Source organism: Anabrus simplex, chromosome 1 (assembly GCF_040414725.1).
Source record: "Anabrus simplex isolate iqAnaSimp1 chromosome 1, ASM4041472v1, whole genome shotgun sequence".
NCBI lineage: Eukaryota > Metazoa > Arthropoda > Insecta > Orthoptera > Tettigoniidae > Anabrus > Anabrus simplex.
Window position 1 is genome coordinate 856,448,265 of NC_090265.1, and position 17,574 is coordinate 856,465,838.

General features: G+C 40.5%; 1 protein-coding gene across 1 annotated transcript in view; it reads right to left on the reverse strand.

Moving 5' to 3' along the window:
- Positions 1-17,352, reverse strand: part of LOC136857274 (nose resistant to fluoxetine protein 6) — a 75,236-nt gene extending 57,884 nt beyond the window's left edge. The window contains exons 1-3 of the mRNA XM_068225016.1: positions 17,247-17,352; positions 16,119-16,322; positions 3,537-3,764 (exon numbers count right to left, since the gene is read on the reverse strand). Coding sequence (XP_068081117.1) covers positions 3,537-3,764; positions 16,119-16,322; positions 17,247-17,352 — 538 coding nt within the window. The remainder of the gene's footprint in view (positions 1-3,536; positions 3,765-16,118; positions 16,323-17,246) is intronic.
- Positions 17,353-17,574: the final 222 nt, after the last annotated feature.

Sequence of the window (17,574 nt, forward strand, 5' to 3'; positions counted from 1 at the left end):
AATCTCGGAATTCCCTACTAAAGAGGTTTGCTTTCTCAGTATCTGTTAAATAGTGTTCACCCCCTTCTCCCACCATTGTAGGAATTTGGATTCCTTTTCCTTTTTGATTCCTAATATATGAATACAGCTTTTTCCATTTCCCTTTGTGGTCATTACCCTCTTGAAGAATGCCATTCATATAATTCTCTTTTGCTTCCTTTTTCACTCTATTCAGTTCCCTCATTAGCTGTTTTCTAGTTTCTCTATTCTCCCTACCCTCTTTGATTTTCCTGTTTACTATTCTACATTTTCTTTTTAATTTTCTTATTTCCCTTGTATAATAAACAGGGTCTGAAGTCATTTTACCCTTCTTAACAGGTACAAATCTCTTCTCTCCTTCCCATATGATTCCTTTAAATTTAACCCAAAGTATATCCACATTACTCCCTTCACTTATCCAACAACTGAATTGTGATTTAAGGTAAGTCCCAAAATCATCAACTTTAGTTTTTCTGTACAATTTCTTGTCTTGTGTGACCCTCTTATTAAGCCTTTTTGGTACCAGTCCTACATCCATTATTACAGCCTTATGGTCACCTATTCCTTCAATTACCTCAGTTTTATCAACAATTTCCCATGGTTTAACCAAGAATACATCTAGTAAGTTATTGAGACGAGTCAGTTCTTGTACTACTTGTGTAAATCCTCCCTCCCAAATTAACTTATTTGCCAGTTTCTGTTCATGGGCTTCACTTGCAGCTCCATTCCATTCAACTTCAGGCAAGTTTAGATCTCCCCCAATTATTACCATATCATTATTATTGTTTTTATGAGTATAATCTATTATTTTCTCAAATATTTCCATGTCTCTTTCCTCTCTTCCAGGCCTGTATGTTCCTATAATTCCCACCTCCTTCATATTATCACAAACTAATTTTATCCCTAATATTTCATCCCTTTCATCGGTAAACCATTCATGTGAACCATAAGTATCCTTCACCAGAATAAACACCCCCCCTCCCTTTTTATCTCCTCGGTCTCTACAATAGACAGTGTACCGTTCTGGAAATACTTCTCTATTACCCACCCCTTCTCTCAACCATGATTCTACTCCTATCACCACATCAGTCTCATAAGTCTCATAAGTCTCATAAGATTCCATCAATGTACCGAATTTTAATTGTAACAAATACAAGCACACTACAAGGTACAGAAATGTTTTCAAAATAATTACTTTATTGTCGCCCAAAAGACCCCTTTTCTGCAAATACGTCATTGTTCTCCTGAAACTGTGAACAATATGTAACGAAGTTTGTCAGTAGTATCAGGAAGAAAAAGACCCTACGTCTCGGTACCATTCTGCTAACGAAATAGGATGAATGAAATACAAACTTTAAACACTGAAAGTAATTTTTTTTTAAAAACTGTCATGTGTAATGAGCTTCTCAACCAATGAAGTTTCGACCAGGAATCACACTTACGTCATTGTTCCAACGGACACGAAGGATCACGCGCGAAGTTAAAGACAGAACTGAGACATACGGCGATATTGCTCTACAATTACGCAATTGCCCTCTAGCGGCCTAGAGCATAACTACAGTTCGAACAATATGCACACGTGCGTGCTACTTGTTTCTGAACCCAGACGACCACGTAACTCCATTTGATCAAATTGTGCAGTTGCGATATACAGTAAAATTCCGCACATGACTTTACCAAACCCTCCCAACACCCCTTCTTCCTCTGCATATGATTCTATATCAACTTCAGTTTTATAATTCTCATTGAAAATACCACATTATACCACGAGTGAAACGACTGGCATAGCAAATAAAAAGGCGCAGTCTAGATTTGTAAAACATTAGATAACAAACATATTTGGTTCATGATTACATTTGTAAGTGGTAATCTTACTACAAACAACTTTAACAATTTGATGACAGAATTCAAAGTAGGCTAATATCAACATTTTTGATCTGGGGAGGCAATTAGGAGAGGGTGAAGGAGGGCAGCCAACACCCCCACTTCGTGGTTAAAACATTAAATATTTATTCCATTTTAGCCACCTGAAACTAGTAACTATAATAAAAGGTAATTTGTACAAACCCTGTTGCCATTTCAGCTAATTCCTTCCTTTAATTTATTTATTTATTAAGAGAAATACTACTGGGAGAGTTGGCCGTGCGGTTAGGAGCGTGCAGCTGTGAGCTTGCATCCGGGAGATAGTGGGTTTGAACCCCACTATCGGCAGCCCTGAAGATGGTTTTCCGTGGTTTCCCATTTTCACGCCGGGCAAATGCTGGGGCTATACCTTAATTAAGGCCACGGCCGCTTCCTTCCCACTCCTAGGCCTTTCCTGTCCCATCGTCGCCATAAGACCTAGCTGTGTCGGTGCGACGTAAAGCAAAATAGCAACAACAACAACAACAACAACAACAACAAAAAGAGAAAGTACTTAGCGGAAATACGCACAAAGTGCTGTTCGTCGTGGCTAACCTAACTGTACAGCGCCATAGCAAATAGTGGAGACCTGCGGAGCAATGTGTAGCATCTGCTACGACGGAGGGTAGCAAAGGAATATTTTTGGCAAGGACACCCGCTTGTTGCTCATTCATCAGTCTGCCAGTTTTACTCAGTCAGCGTGTCTGTTCAGTTCCATCTAGTGTCTGTTACTTTGTTACTGTGTATTCAAATATTTTTAATTGTATAATCACGCTGTACTTCTATTGTAATAAATGAGTAATTATTGTTCCTTTGGTGAAAGTGTTATTGAATAGAACCGCACTTAATTTGGTAAACTGTCAGCCTTTATGTCTCTATCGAAGAGAGCATCAGAGAATTACTATTTTATAGCTATTTATTTTGATTTTGATCTCCCCCCTCCCCGCAACCCGAACGCTATACCTAACTTTCAATACTTAATTAATATGAAGGTGGAGACTTCTTTCAAACCGAAGTTGAGTCAACGCCAATACAGTATTCTACAATGATATTTATCAATTGTGATATCCCTCAGATCCGGCTACTTTTTGTTGTCTAAAAATTTGTGTGCCTCCCCCTCACACTTCTAAGGCCCAGTCGCCACTACTGTTTTAGATCTCTCACATTAAACAACTGTATTCAATAATATCTCAGTGTGACACTGACAACTGTATGGTACGATACATTGTGAATGCTAAAAACAAAGTGAAGAGCAATTATTATGAACAATACATTATGTAGATTCTGAACATTCAAATCTAGCATGTGCCATGAATTATTATTGCTGCCGAGAGATCATCTGTAAATCATTCGCTTGTAATGTAAACTGTTCAGAAATTCGTTGTTAATATGCATGGTACCATGATCGGTGAAACTACTAAATCAGGCATTGACTTGTTTTCTAACATATATATGCATAAACTCGAAAGGGCTGGTACCTACTCACATTGTTCTATCTCTTTAAAACAGTAATCAACTTCGCCATCACTACAATAATAAATCATGCTATATACATAAAGATAGGAACAGAAAAAAGGAATGCATAATAGGATAGACACAGTGACAACCATTGTAACCATTATTTACCTCTATCTTCTGCCATGCTGATCCATCAGGGCGAAGCTCTTGATCACACGGCTGTCTAGATCTTCTGTGCTGAATACCAATGTCAGCAATGCAGTACTGTCCTTTAACTTGTCGTTCTCCAAAATTAATGGCTATTCCCAGGCACTGGTCGAAGTGACCAAGATGATAGGTACTTCCTGCTAACAAGCCTTCTGGAATCTTGGTAGAAGCATCGAACACTACACAAATAAAGTAACTAATATCATTTAAGAGAGAGAGGATGAAGAAATAGAAATGTTGTCTTCTATTTCTATTGTATAGTTTTAATTTGGTCGTAGTAGATTTTTTAAAAAACCCATGACACTACAGCCCTGAGAGGCCTTGGCCTACTAAGCGACTGCTACGCACCTTGAAGGCCTGCAGAGTATGTGATGACGTATGGTCAGCACGACAAATCTTCTCAGCCATTATTCTTGGCTTTCCAGACTGGGGCGGCCAATTCGCTGTCAGATAGCTCCTCAATTTTTCTCACAGAGGCCGAGTTACCGGGCGAGTTGGCCGTGCGGTTAGAGGCACGCGGCTGTGATCTTGCATCCGGGAGATAGTGGGTTCGAATTCCACTGTCGGCAGCCCTGAAGATTGTTTTCCGTGGTTTCCCATTTTCGCACCGATAAAATGCTGGGGCTATACCTTAATTAAGGCCACGGCCGCTTCCTTCCAACTCCTAGGCCTTTCCTCTCCCATCGTCGCCATAAGACCTATCTGTGTCGGTGTGACGTAAAGCCACTAGCAAAAAAAAAGAGGCCGAGTTGACCTCGAATCAGCCCTCAGATGCAGGTAAAAAATTCCTTGATTTGGCTGGGAATCAAAACCTGGGCCTCCCAGTAAGAGGCTAGCCTGCTAACCGTAGACCACAGGGCCATCTAGAATTGTTCAAAATTCTACCTATTTTTTTCTTGCTAGTGGGCTTAGCAGACTGGTATAAAATAAGGGGTGGTTCACCAGCCCCTTGCGATCCAGTTTTATGCATCCCTTCACATTTCCTACAATCGGTCCCTCTTCCTACACCGGGGTAACACAACGAGAGTGTGTTTACAGGCTAGAAGAGAGCAGGAATCGTGAGTGCCACTGTTAATTCATTATGGGTACCTCGAAGGAACCCGTAAAACGAGTACAGATACGCAGAACACGCACTTTAAAACAGGAGGTGGACGCACAGACCGGGATCACGATACTGTATAGGCTGGGAAGTGGGCGCCATATGTCAAGTGTCGCAGTAGCTCACATGACAAGCGGGCGGGGAGATATGTGATAGTGGACAGTGCTGGAGGTAGGAGGTTCGAATCACACATAAGAACTCTTTTCACAGGCAGTTGCCTGGGATGTGGTAAGGTTGCATACTTGATAGCTCCCAAGGACTGATTTGTTCATTTGACCCTGAAGAGGGCTGTTGGTATGGAGCTGGGTTGATAGAGGCTAGGAAACATGTGACAGGATTTCAGTTATCGAACGTCGTTTAACGCAGCACCTGCTCGAATTGACGACATCCGTGGTCAATACAGAACTGCGCGCGATGTTGTAAGGACCGTCTGGCCCGTTGTAACATCTATGGCGAAACGGAGCGACATGCCTCGGTGACGAGCTGTCTAAGGTGACAAGGACTGGCCGGCTCCTGTGCATACACCAGTTATTTTACATGGCCCCACAGAAAATAATCCAGGGGCGTAAGATCGAGCGATCTGGCGCGCTAGGAGACAGGTCCTCCCCTTCCTATCCATTTATCAGGATACGTCGTATGGAGATGGTTCCGGACGACCACCGCCGCGTGCGGTGGAGCTCCGTCATGTTGAAACCACATCCTGCAGCGGCCAAGGAGTGGCACATGTTCCGAAAACGGCGGTAGTTCATCTTGGAGAAACCGCAGATAGCGTTGGCTGGTCAGATGGCCCTCAAAGGTATGGGGATCGATGAGGTGATCACCCATGATTCTACACCATACATTCACGCCCCGCTGTACCTGGAAAGCTGTCTGTCGCACCCAGTGGGTATTATTCACACTCCAGCAATGCATATTATGACGACTAACTGTTCCATTGTTGTGGAATCGTGCTTCGTCCGTAAATAAGAGAGTCGCTAAAAAAGCAAGATCAGTGTCCACATGCTGTAGGATCCATTCACAGAACGCCACCCGGGCATCTAAATCAATGGAGCTTCTGGTGTAAATGTATATGGTACGGGCGAAACCGGTGGGTGTGCAATATCCGCATAACAGACGCTCGGCTGATGTTCGTCTCCTGTGCAATGGCCCGTGTGCTAGTATGAGGGTTACACCAGATAGCGTCGAACACGACCTCTTCATTGTCAGAAGACGTCACGGGATGGTCTCGAACAGGCCGTGTCCTTCCCAGGGATGCAGTATCCCGCAGGCGTCTTTCCACCCTCCGAAATGTCATGCCCGTCGGTTGTCGTCTATCCGGATAGCGTTCTTGGTACAGGCGTTGTGCCTGGTATGCATTCTGCCTAGCTTCTCCATAGATAAGTAACATATCCACATACTCGTCGCTGGAATACAACTCGAGGCAGTGAATAAACTTTGTGTTGTAAATTTCTTCGAAGGATGGAAGTTCGCGCAGCTACATACCTGCCATTGCATGTTGTTATCGTTCTAATGGGGCATACTTTGCCCTACCTGTGGTCTACGAAGCTTGAAACCTGAACGACGTAGCTAACTGGCACAGACCCTCACCTCCCCATTCTTGTCCAACCCAGCACCATACCCAATACAACGATACATACGGTATTTTACAGGGTCAAATAGACAAATCGGTCCTTGGAAGTTATCAAGTATGCAACCTTACCACAACCCAGGCAACTGGCTGTTAAAATAAATTCCATGAAAGCAGACAAGCTATCCAAATCCTATAACAATTGCAATGTATTACATAGCGTATGTACTGTTTTGAGAACATGCCAAAACAGAGTTATCAACGAGGTTTTCTAAAGGAGTTGTGGTTATCGGACCCAAAGTTTAAGTAATGGTTGTTGGAGATACCTGGTGAATTTTTCTATGTTGTATATTTTCTAATTTATAAGTCTGCTTTAATAACCATACTAGTTTCAAATTTTAAGAGACATTTGTGCTCCCATGTAAAGAGGCTGAGGAGTTAATATAATTATTATACTCCAATGGCATATTGGTAAGTTTATACCGTATAGTTCAAATGTCTATAATTTTTCTTCTCCTTTGTTGTCTAATTTAGAAATTGAATGTAAATTGTGACATATCATTCATCTCATTCGCTACCGGTATGTACAGTTTGTATTAAACTGCCCTCCCTCATTTCAAATAAATATACAGTAATAGCATAATAGCTTGAAATTCTAGCGGGATTTGGAGAAAATTTGCGAGTTGTTAAGAGCCATCTAGTGGGACTGTGCCAAACGCAGTTGGCAATTCTGTCACTTAGTTGAGATCCTCTTTGGTCGAGAAGAAGCTATTCAGCACAATGCTACTGTCTCTTTGTAGCTCTCCCTATACAGTATTTATTAGCGTGAAGTGATGTTGGAGAAATGTAAAAGTATTTTTCTCTATATCGTATGAAATTCTTCCACCCCGGTAGTTAGGAAAGTGAGTCGATCCTCCGTGTCATAATTTACTGTCATGGAAACCAGAAGGATTGTATCTTTACGATGAGTAAACTGCTAATGTGGCAATTTAAAATTCTGGTTTGGCCGACATTGTGTCCATAGCATCATCTAACTCCATCAGATAAAACACCTCCATTTTGTTTTAAGTGGCTCCAATTTCCAATTCGTTTGGTATTTTGTATCACGATCAATAAGGCTCAAGGGGAAACAGTGAAACGTGCAGGTTTCAGTATTTACCTCAGCCAGTTTTCAGCCATGGTATAGCCTATGTTGCAATGACCAGAGTGGAACTTCTGACGTCCTTAAAGTTGCAATACTGCCGAAAAGTAATTGTACAAATAATTATCATTTAGACTTTCACGGCCCGTGTAACTATTCATGAGTTCTATTTTTGGGCTTATGCCGTGTAAATAATTATAAAACACACTCAACGTTTCAAAAGGAACCTTGCCTTTCTTCATCAGGAGACAAAAGAGAAGAGAAACGACGTATTGATGGTTGCTAGGAGAAAGCAACAAGGAAGCTACAAATGGTGCCCAAGATGTAAAGGGGACGCCATTTTAGCCCCATGCTAGAGACAATGAATAGTGGCAGCAAAGCATTACTCTCTAATGGTTCTGATTATAGGTAGCCATGATTCACTGAGGTTGTAACCTGTATCGCGGTTGAAATTATCTGGATGTTTACGTATTTCAACCGCCTCCCTGATAATTCTTGGGCGATATTGCTTTATACGGGCAAGAACATCCACTTCTTGGAACAAGACATCATGACCAGGTGTTAGGGCATGGTCAGCAACAGCTGATTTATCAGGTTGGTTGAGTCTGATACATCTGGTATGTTCTTTGATGCGAGTACACACCGTTCTCGAAGTCTGCCCAATATAAACCTTGCCACAAGTACAGGGAACTCTGTAGATACCAGGTTGTTGTAATTTAGGCAAACTATTCTTAGTTGGTCGCAGGAGTTGCCTAATCTTAACTGATGTTCCAAAAACAGTTCGTACATGGTACCTACGTAAGATTTTAGCAATACGATCCGTCGTGTTATGTATGTAAGGTAGGTAAGCAGTTCCTTTTACATCTTTTTTCTTAACAGACGTCCGATTATGTGCCGATTTCAGAACCCTTGAGATCAAAGCTCTGCTGTAACCGTTGCTCTTAAAGGTGGTTCTCAAGGTGTTAATTTCCTCTTGTAGATCTGACGCTTCACAAATCCTCCTGGCCCTGGTAGTCAGAGTTGTAAGGATACCATGTTTTTGGGCAGGGTGATGGTGAGAATCTGCGTGGAGATATCTATTGGTGTGTGTGGGCTTACGATACACGCTGTGTCCTAGAGATCCATCCTCTTTCTTGGTGACGAGAACATCCAAAAAAGGTATCTTGCCGTCAGATTCCATTTCCAAGGTGAAACAAATGGAAGGGTGCTGGCGATTAAGGTGATCCAGAAAGTGACCAAGATTGTCTTCACCTTCCGTCCATACGATGAACGTATCATCCATAAATCGCCACCAGATCTTCGGTTTGCAAGGTGCCGACGACAGAGCTTTCTCTTCGAAGTTTTCCATGAAGAAATTGGCCACAACAGGAGAGAGAGGACTTCCCATGGCCACACCATCTGTCTGTTCATAATATTTCCCATTCCATAGAAAGTAGGAGGAGGTCATGCAGTGATAGAAAAGCCTTGCGATCTCTTCAGTAAAAATATCATTAATGAGAGACATAACACCATCAACAGGTACTCTCGTAAACAGAGACACCACGTCGAGACTCACCAAGATATCGCCTGGCTGAAGTGATATAGTTTTTAACTTCTCACACACTTCATTGAGAAGTTAAAAACTATATCACTTCATCCAGGCGATATCTTGGTGAGTCTCGACGTGGTGTCTCTGTTTACGAGAGTACCTGTTGATGGTGTTATGTCTCTCATTAATGATATTTTTACTGAAGAGATCGCAAGGCTTTTCTATCACTGCATGACCTCCTCCTACTTTCTATGGAATGGGAAATATTATGAACAGACAGATGGTGTGGCCATGGGAAGTCCTCTCTCTCCTGTTGTGGCCAATTTCTTCATGGAAAACTTCGAAGAGAAAGCTCTGTCGTCGGCACCTTGCAAACCGAAGATCTGGTGGCGATTTATGGATGATACGTTCATCGTATGGACGGAAGGTGAAGACAATCTTGGTCACTTTCTGGATCACCTTAATCGCCAGCACCCTTCCATTTGTTTCACCTTGGAAATGGAATCTGACGGCAAGATACCTTTTTTGGATGTTCTCGTCACCAAGAAAGAGGATGGATCTCTAGGACACAGCGTGTATCATAAGCCCACACACACCAATAGATATCTCCACGCAGATTCTCACCATCACCCTGCCCAAAAACATGGTATCCTTACAACTCTGACTACCAGGGCCAGGAGGATTTGTGAAGCGTCAGATCTACAAGAGGAAATTAACACCTTGAGAACCACCTTTAAGAGCAACGGTTACAGCAGAGCTTTGATCTCAAGGGTTCTGAAATCGGCACATAATCGGACGTCTGTTAAGAAAAAAGATGTAAAAGGAACTGCTTACCTACCTTACATACATAACACGACGGATCGTATTGCTAAAATCTTACGTAGGTACCATGTACGAACTGTTTTTGGAACATCAGTTAAGATTAGGCAACTCCTGCGACCAACTAAGGATAGTTTGCCTAAATTACAACAACCTGGTATCTACAGAGTTCCCTGTACTTGTGGCAAGGTTTATATTGGGCAGACTTCGAGAACGGTGTGTACTCGCATCAAAGAACATACCAGATGTATCAGACTCAACCAACCTGATAAATCAGCTGTTGCTGACCATGCCCTAACACCTGGTCATGATGTCTTGTTCCAAGAAGTGGATGTTCTTGCCCGTATAAAGCAATATCGCCCAAGAATTATCAGGGAGGCGGTTGAAATACGTAAACATCCAGATAATTTCAACCGCGATACAGGTTACAACCTCAGTGAATCATGGCTACCTATAATCAGAACCATTAGAGAGTAATGCTTTGCTGCCACTATTCATTGTCTCTAGCATGGGGCTAAAATGGCGTCCCCTTTACATCTTGGGCACCATTTGTAGCTTCCTTGTTGCTTTCTCCTAGCAACCATCAATACGTCGTTTCTCTTCTCTTTTGTCTCCTGATGAAGAAAGGCAAGGTTCCTTTTGAAACGTTGAGTGTGTTTTATAATTATTTACACGGCATAAGCCCAAAAATAGAACTCATGAATATGTACAAATAATGTCTCATATATGGAAATCCTTCACTAAATATTTACCCATTTATTGTCATTCTTTGAGGGGTTTCGGCTAGTATTCCTTAATATCCCAAGCTCTTCCTTTCCCATGGTCAAGGTTTCTGAAGCATATTATCCTCCAGGCTTGGCAAATATGTTGTAGTGTCTGAACTGGCTGTCCTGAGAATGGTTTACCATTTTTACTTCTAGGCAAATTCTGGGGCAGTTCCTATTCATAGGCCACAGCTGATTCCTTCTACCTCCTTACCGAATTTCGTCCACCATCATTCATTTAGTCATTAGCTCCTCAACCGAGATTGGCATCAGGAGGGGCATCTGGCCGTAAAAACATATATAATTCCATAACAACATAGCAACCTCACAACCTAACTAATGACAACATGATCATCACTCTTTATATACATTTTTGACCAAGTTTCCAGATAATTCCGGTTTCTTACAATATCTTTTTAGTGAAAGATGCCTGGAAAGTTCTACAATTAATATCCAGTTGTCCTTATTAAGTCCATGTTCCAGAATTATCCTAAAACAGCGCCAATATATCTAGAAGTTTTATCATTATGGCATATTATTTATTTATTTATTTATTTATTTATTTATTTATTTATTTATTTATTTATTTATTTATTTATTTATTTATTTATTTATTTATTTATTTATTTATTTATTTATTTATTTATTTATTTATTTATTTATTTATTTATTTATTTATTTATCCAAGTATCATAAACAGTACCATGATACCAATAAATGTTGGATTTCCAAATACAGGATATTACAAATAACTTTTACACTAATTACAGATTATATTTACATACTTACACATCCAATTATTTAGTTAACATTATACTTTTAAAGTTGCTTTTTCATACAAGATATTTTGAAGACATAATTTTAAATACAAAAATATTCATCTATTGTGTAGAAACAGTGGGTTCCATCGGATAATTCTTCACAGCAGTCTTATAATGAGCATATCTCTGAATCTGTGCTATTTCATTAGCTAATTTACTGAATAATTTAATACCGGTACCAGGGTTAGGGGGTCTTAGCTGAACATATTAGTGCTTATAGATTTCATATGGAAATTGGGTTTATTCCTTGTGTTGTATCTGTTTGTATCATTATTTCTTTTCAATTTTTTAGTATTTTGAACTAAATTCTTTAAAAATAACAAGGTTTCTAGTGAATATAGACAAGGAATTGGAAGTGTATCCATACGAAATATGTCCATACTTTGGAATAGTGGTCTACAAGATTGTAATCTATGAGCTCCTTTTATGATTGTTATTAGACTACAGTACTATTTTCTGTATCTTAAATGCACTGTCAAAGCCAGGAAAATTGGCCCAGACAATTATTCCATATTTTAGAATAGAATGGAAGTAGGAAAAGTATGCACTATGGAACATTTCTGTAATAGTATTTGTTTTTAATATGCTTATTAAATAACACCTTTTACGGTACTACATTTACAGTTACTTTGATTGATATGTGATCCGTTTCACATCGTTCCGCTGCTATAATCCTACAAATTTAGTTTACAATACTAAATTAAGTTTCTTATATCTAGAATTCACGGAAATCTGAATTGTTACTGTGTCGCGTCTGGTGAGTAGTTCGACCAAGAGGGGAAGAGCATGCAAAATCGCCAATCATTCCACACTTCCAGACGCTTTGACATTCTAGATAGCGACATACAGTCATCCCTCGTTATACGCGTTCTTACTTTACCTGTTTTCGTTATAACGCGATTTATAAAATAAAATACACTTAATTATATATAATATTAAATAATATACAAGTTAGGTTGCGGATTCAGGAGTATCGCGGATGCCGATGAGAACGGTGTTTTGTTTCTGTCACCGAAAACAACATCTCTGATTCAACCCATGGATAAGTGTGTTACTGCTACCTTCAAAAGCTACTATCTCCGCAGGACATTCATGCAATTATGATGATGATGGTGTTTGTTGTTTAAAGAGTCTAACATCGAAGGTCATCGAGACGAAACTAGTGTTACACAATTTCGCAAGAACTTCACCATAAAGAACGCAGTTGAAAACATTGGATATGCTCGGGCAGTAGTTAAAGAATCTTGTATAAAGAGAGTTTGGAAGAAGATTTGGTCTTATAGTGCTAATTCTTTCGATTTTGATCCTGAACCCAATCTTACCAGTTTAACGCATGCAGTCGTTGACATGGCTACATCTATTGGATTTGAGGACGTAGACGAGGAAATCGCGAACTCCTCCAGTCCCAGTCAGCAGAACTCACCACCAAAGACCTGCTTGAATTGGAGAAAGAAATGAATGGTGAAGTGGAAGAGCCTCAAATTTGTGAACCTATTAAAGAGCTTACAACAAGACAAATGGCTGACTTTTTAAATCACATTCATAATGCTATCAAGATTATTGAAGAGAAGCACCCTAACGAGGATAGAACTGCTAAGGTTGGCAGAGAGATTCAGAATCCTGTAGATTGCAACAAAGAACTCAAGAGAGAGAAGAAAAATTCTAGCCGCCAGCTGAGTCTCGATCACTTTGTCAAAAAAAAGTAACAAACCTCAATTTGCTATCCCAGGACATTCAAAAGAACCAGAGATGGATAATTCAGACTCACCAGGCCCAGTCATTTCACCACAGACTGTAGACTCTCAAAGTTATATACGTACATAGAGTTTCACACTGTACTAATGGCATGAATTAAAAATTTGCACTTTCACCGCTGAATTGGCAACACTGCCAATCGACTCTGTGCAACTCAATACAGACTGGAACAGCTGAACAGTAAGACATCCGACTACACGTGTGTTTGCCCCACTGATCTCTATACATGGATCGCTGATGGCAGCTCTCCGCTGCAGGAGAAAGTACGCCAAGTTGAGCGCGCGGTTCGCCATGTTGGCGTACCCATCCTAGAGCTCTCCTTATGGGGAAGCAATGATAATATAGTCAATTTTAAATAGCAATTAATGGCGCGTTGGAATAATTAAAAATATAGCGACATGTTCACTCAAAGCATAAGGACATTGGGATCACTGACACGTCGTTCCGAGGTCAGTAAATCTCCGGGATAGCAATAAAAATGAGTGTATAATAACGGCCGACTAATATTAACTTAGGTGCTGAATACATGCAATTAGCGATCGGTAACACAATACGAGTGAAAATCAGTTTCTGGAAACATTGCTGTAAATTGTATACATATATGTCACGAAATTATGCATTCTTAAAATGATGTACCTATAAACGTAGCTCACTATACAGGCCTAGATTCGACATACCATAATCGGTGCTTGATAATGAATTCCTGTTTCCTGTTTCTATGAAATAACGCGCAGTGTATCAAATTAAAATATAATTGAAGCAAATGTACACATTCATAAAACCAGCAAATATTCAAAACTTGTCAATATATCACATTACCTGCAGCTTAATTTACTATTACAGACCTCTTTAATTAAATTCAGCTACCAAAGCAATATTGATGGTAATCATCAGAAACATGTAAAACCCGTTAAATGAGCCCCAAATACCACAACTAGTATAATGGGATAGCCTAAAACACCCACCACACTTTGCCTTCTCCCACCACTCCAGTGTCTGAAACCTATAATTATTACTGATGTAAATAAGGTCTAGAATTCCTCCAGACTTCATTTTCTAAGATTGTTATAAGGTCACGTCAATTATTTCATCAAAACCGTCAGTTTAATTATGACAAATAAATAAAAATATAAGTAAATCTTTACTTGCAGTTAATGTTCAGTAAAATTGAAAACAGTTGGCTATACATCGCTTCTAAGGCGTGCAGTTTGTCCATTTTTATCTAAACAGTCTTCCTCAACGTGATGGGAGCAGAGAACAGGTGTTTTAGAAGGCTCCCAAATCTCCCGCCTGATACTCCTAATCCATGATCTTAGATGTTCGGGTTTCGAGAAAGGAAACCTAGAAAAATTGCCATTTTGCTCCCAGAATATGCGAAATAAGATATAATAAACCTAAAACTCAAAACACTACCCTAGGAAGATTATTATGTACAGTATAAAACTCACCGATGAAATGTTTTCTCCTTCTGCTGATCGTTTCTGTTTGTACATCCATAAGCTGAACACTGCGGTATGTTAATACCCGGTAGGATGTTTCTTCATTCGGATTTCACATAAATACATGCACATTTAAATTTAATTTTGTAATTTACAAGCAGTGTCCGCCTCTGTGGTGTAGTGGTTAGTGTGATTAGCTGCCACCCCCAGAGGCCGGGGTTCGATTCCCGGCTCTGCCATGAAATTTGAAAAGTGGTATGAGGGCTAGAACGGGGTCCACTCAACCTCGGGAGTTCAACTGAGTAGAGGGGAGTTCGATTCCCTCCTCAGCCATCCTGGAAGTGGTTTTCCGTGCTTTCCCACTTCTCCTCCAGGCAAATGACGGGATGGTACCTAACTTAAGGCCAAGGCCGCTTCCTTCCCTCTTCCTTGTCTCTATCCCTTCCAAACTTCCCATCCCCAACAAAGCCCCTGTTCAGCATAGCAGGTGAAGCCGCCTGTGCGAGGTACTGGCCATACTCCCCAGTTGTATCCCCGACCGAAAGTCTGAATCTCCAGGACACTGCCCTTGAGGCGGTAGAGGTGGGATCCCTCGCTGAGTCCGAGGGAAAAACCAACCCTGGAGGATAAACAGATTACGAACAAACGAATTTACAAGCATACTAGAAGGCAACAAACCTAAATTCATAAAATACACTATACTTCTTTTGAAATAACACAGCACAGAACACCCGTAGAACTACAATCAAGGGGGTTGGCGTCACTGAACTAAGCATAAACAAAGCAAGCCCGCTCCTCGTGGTCTATTCAATGGGTCTACTGCACCGTGCGCTCGCTGCCATCTTACTACGCCAATCATCTTCTATTCGGCTTACTGCTACCTAAGCCACCAGCCATCCATGTATAGAGATCAGTGGTTTGCCCCCGTTCCACCTTGCCCTCTCGTACGCCTCAGCGCTCCCATTGTCCAGGTGGCCTTGAAGTACTGGTGAGTGCTTTGACCGATCAGAATACTAAATTTTCTTTAATAATCCAGAAATATACGGCAATAAATGTTTATGCCCTTAAAGACACTCTGAAAATGTACAGGCCAGAATGCTTTACGATGTCAATCGGTTCAGCCGTTCTCTCAAACTCGCGGTCACAAGAATCAGCCTATATATATATGGATATAGATGATGATGATAATAATAATAATAATAATAATAATAATAATAATAATAATAATAATAATAATAATAATGTGATAAAGAGAGTACCGGTAAGTCTGTAAGTTTATGGAGGGTAATCTTGAAAACCATTGTACTTCTTCTTAAAACAACAATCACCACCACCACCACTCTTGGAAACCACTCGACTAAATTACCGTATTTCACCATTAGAAAAATTATTACATATTATTATAGGTTATACAATTATGCTAGTTTATCAGGGGTGCAAGCCGTTTAAATAAAATTGGAGCAAGTTAACAAATTTGCATATCCAGAACCCTTTTTCTAGGGTGATGGATTTTGTCTTCCAGACACTTTTTACTGAACTAGAAGCTTACAAGTTACATTTGATTTTCTATTGTAAAACTAGTAGTGATCATAAAACTTACTTTGAACAGCCCAGAGAGAAAAGTTTCTCAGATGTTCCAGGAAGAGACTGTTATCCTGACGACATTCCTCTCCAGAGATGTTGTGAGAACTGGCTAATAGCACAGGGAACAGAGGTGCCTGAGTCCACAACTCAGTTCCGGCAGCTGCCAGAACCTGCTGTACTAGTAAGAATAGTAATTCTTGTAATCTGTAGAGTTGCATCACTACAAAAGACAAACAGGAAAACGCAGAGTATAAGAAATAATCCTCTCAAGGCAAGAAATCATAGAACGCACAGCATGTCAACAGACTCATACAAGATTTCATTAAATTCTTTGTTGAAACATTAAATGTATCCATAAACTGGCTTCCGCCTCATGTGATCTGTCACGCAAAGAATGGGAGGAAAATACATTGTTAACTAGTTACCGGTGGGATACGATATCTGACCATACGAGGCGGGGCTGGAAGTGGTGTCTCGGGTTGGACGGGCAGTTTTCCTTACCAGGGGAGATACCACGACCAGCCAGTTCTTTTAATTTAGTTTTAGGCAGTAGAATGCCTAGTTAGGATGTTAGTGTTGATTGTAGTTAATGTAGCATCTTGCATGTGGTGCTGGATATCCGCGCATGTGTGGGATGCTACATAATAGATTTAATAGATTGTAAATTTAGACATAGAAGATTCAGATTAAATTAGTTATAGATTTAGTTGTAGTTAGTCCAGTCAAGTACTATTTTCTTTATTTCCTTATACAGATGGTTTGTAACTATGGTGGGGAAATAAAGATGTAATGTAAAATGTATCCATAGAAAATCAGACAAAATTAAAATATATACCGGTATCTACATAAAATAAGTCGACTTTCTAACTCATCCCAAAGCTCTTCCATTGAGTTCATATCGGGACTCTGGGCAGGCTAGTCTATTTCAGGAATGTATTTGTCCCTAACCATCGCCTCACAGATGCAGCTTTATAACAGGGTGCATTATCATGTCGATACAAACAACCATCGTCTCCGACCTGGTCCTATATTGTACGCAGTACACAATGGTTTAAAATCTGTTCATGTCCTTCCGCATTTAGAGTTGTCCTAGGAGTAATAAAGGAACCATACCCCACCAACAAAATACACCCCACTATCATACCACCATCTCCTCCTCCTCCTCCTCCTCCTCCTCCTCCTCCTCCTCCTCCTCCTCCGTACTTCACTGTTGGCACTACATATGATTGCAGGTAACGTTCTCCAGGCATTTGCCAAACCCAAAACCTTCCTCCGAATTGCCACTCCAAATCACTCGTTTCCAGTCATCCACTGCCCAGTAGCGTCGCTCTTTTCACCACCTCAAATGTCGCTTAGCATTAACTACAGAAATGTTTGGCTTATGAGGAGCAGCTCCACATTGTACCCCATTAATTTTACTCCAGACCCACAGTCATTGTGCTGGCTGGACTGCTGCTAGCACTTTGGAACTC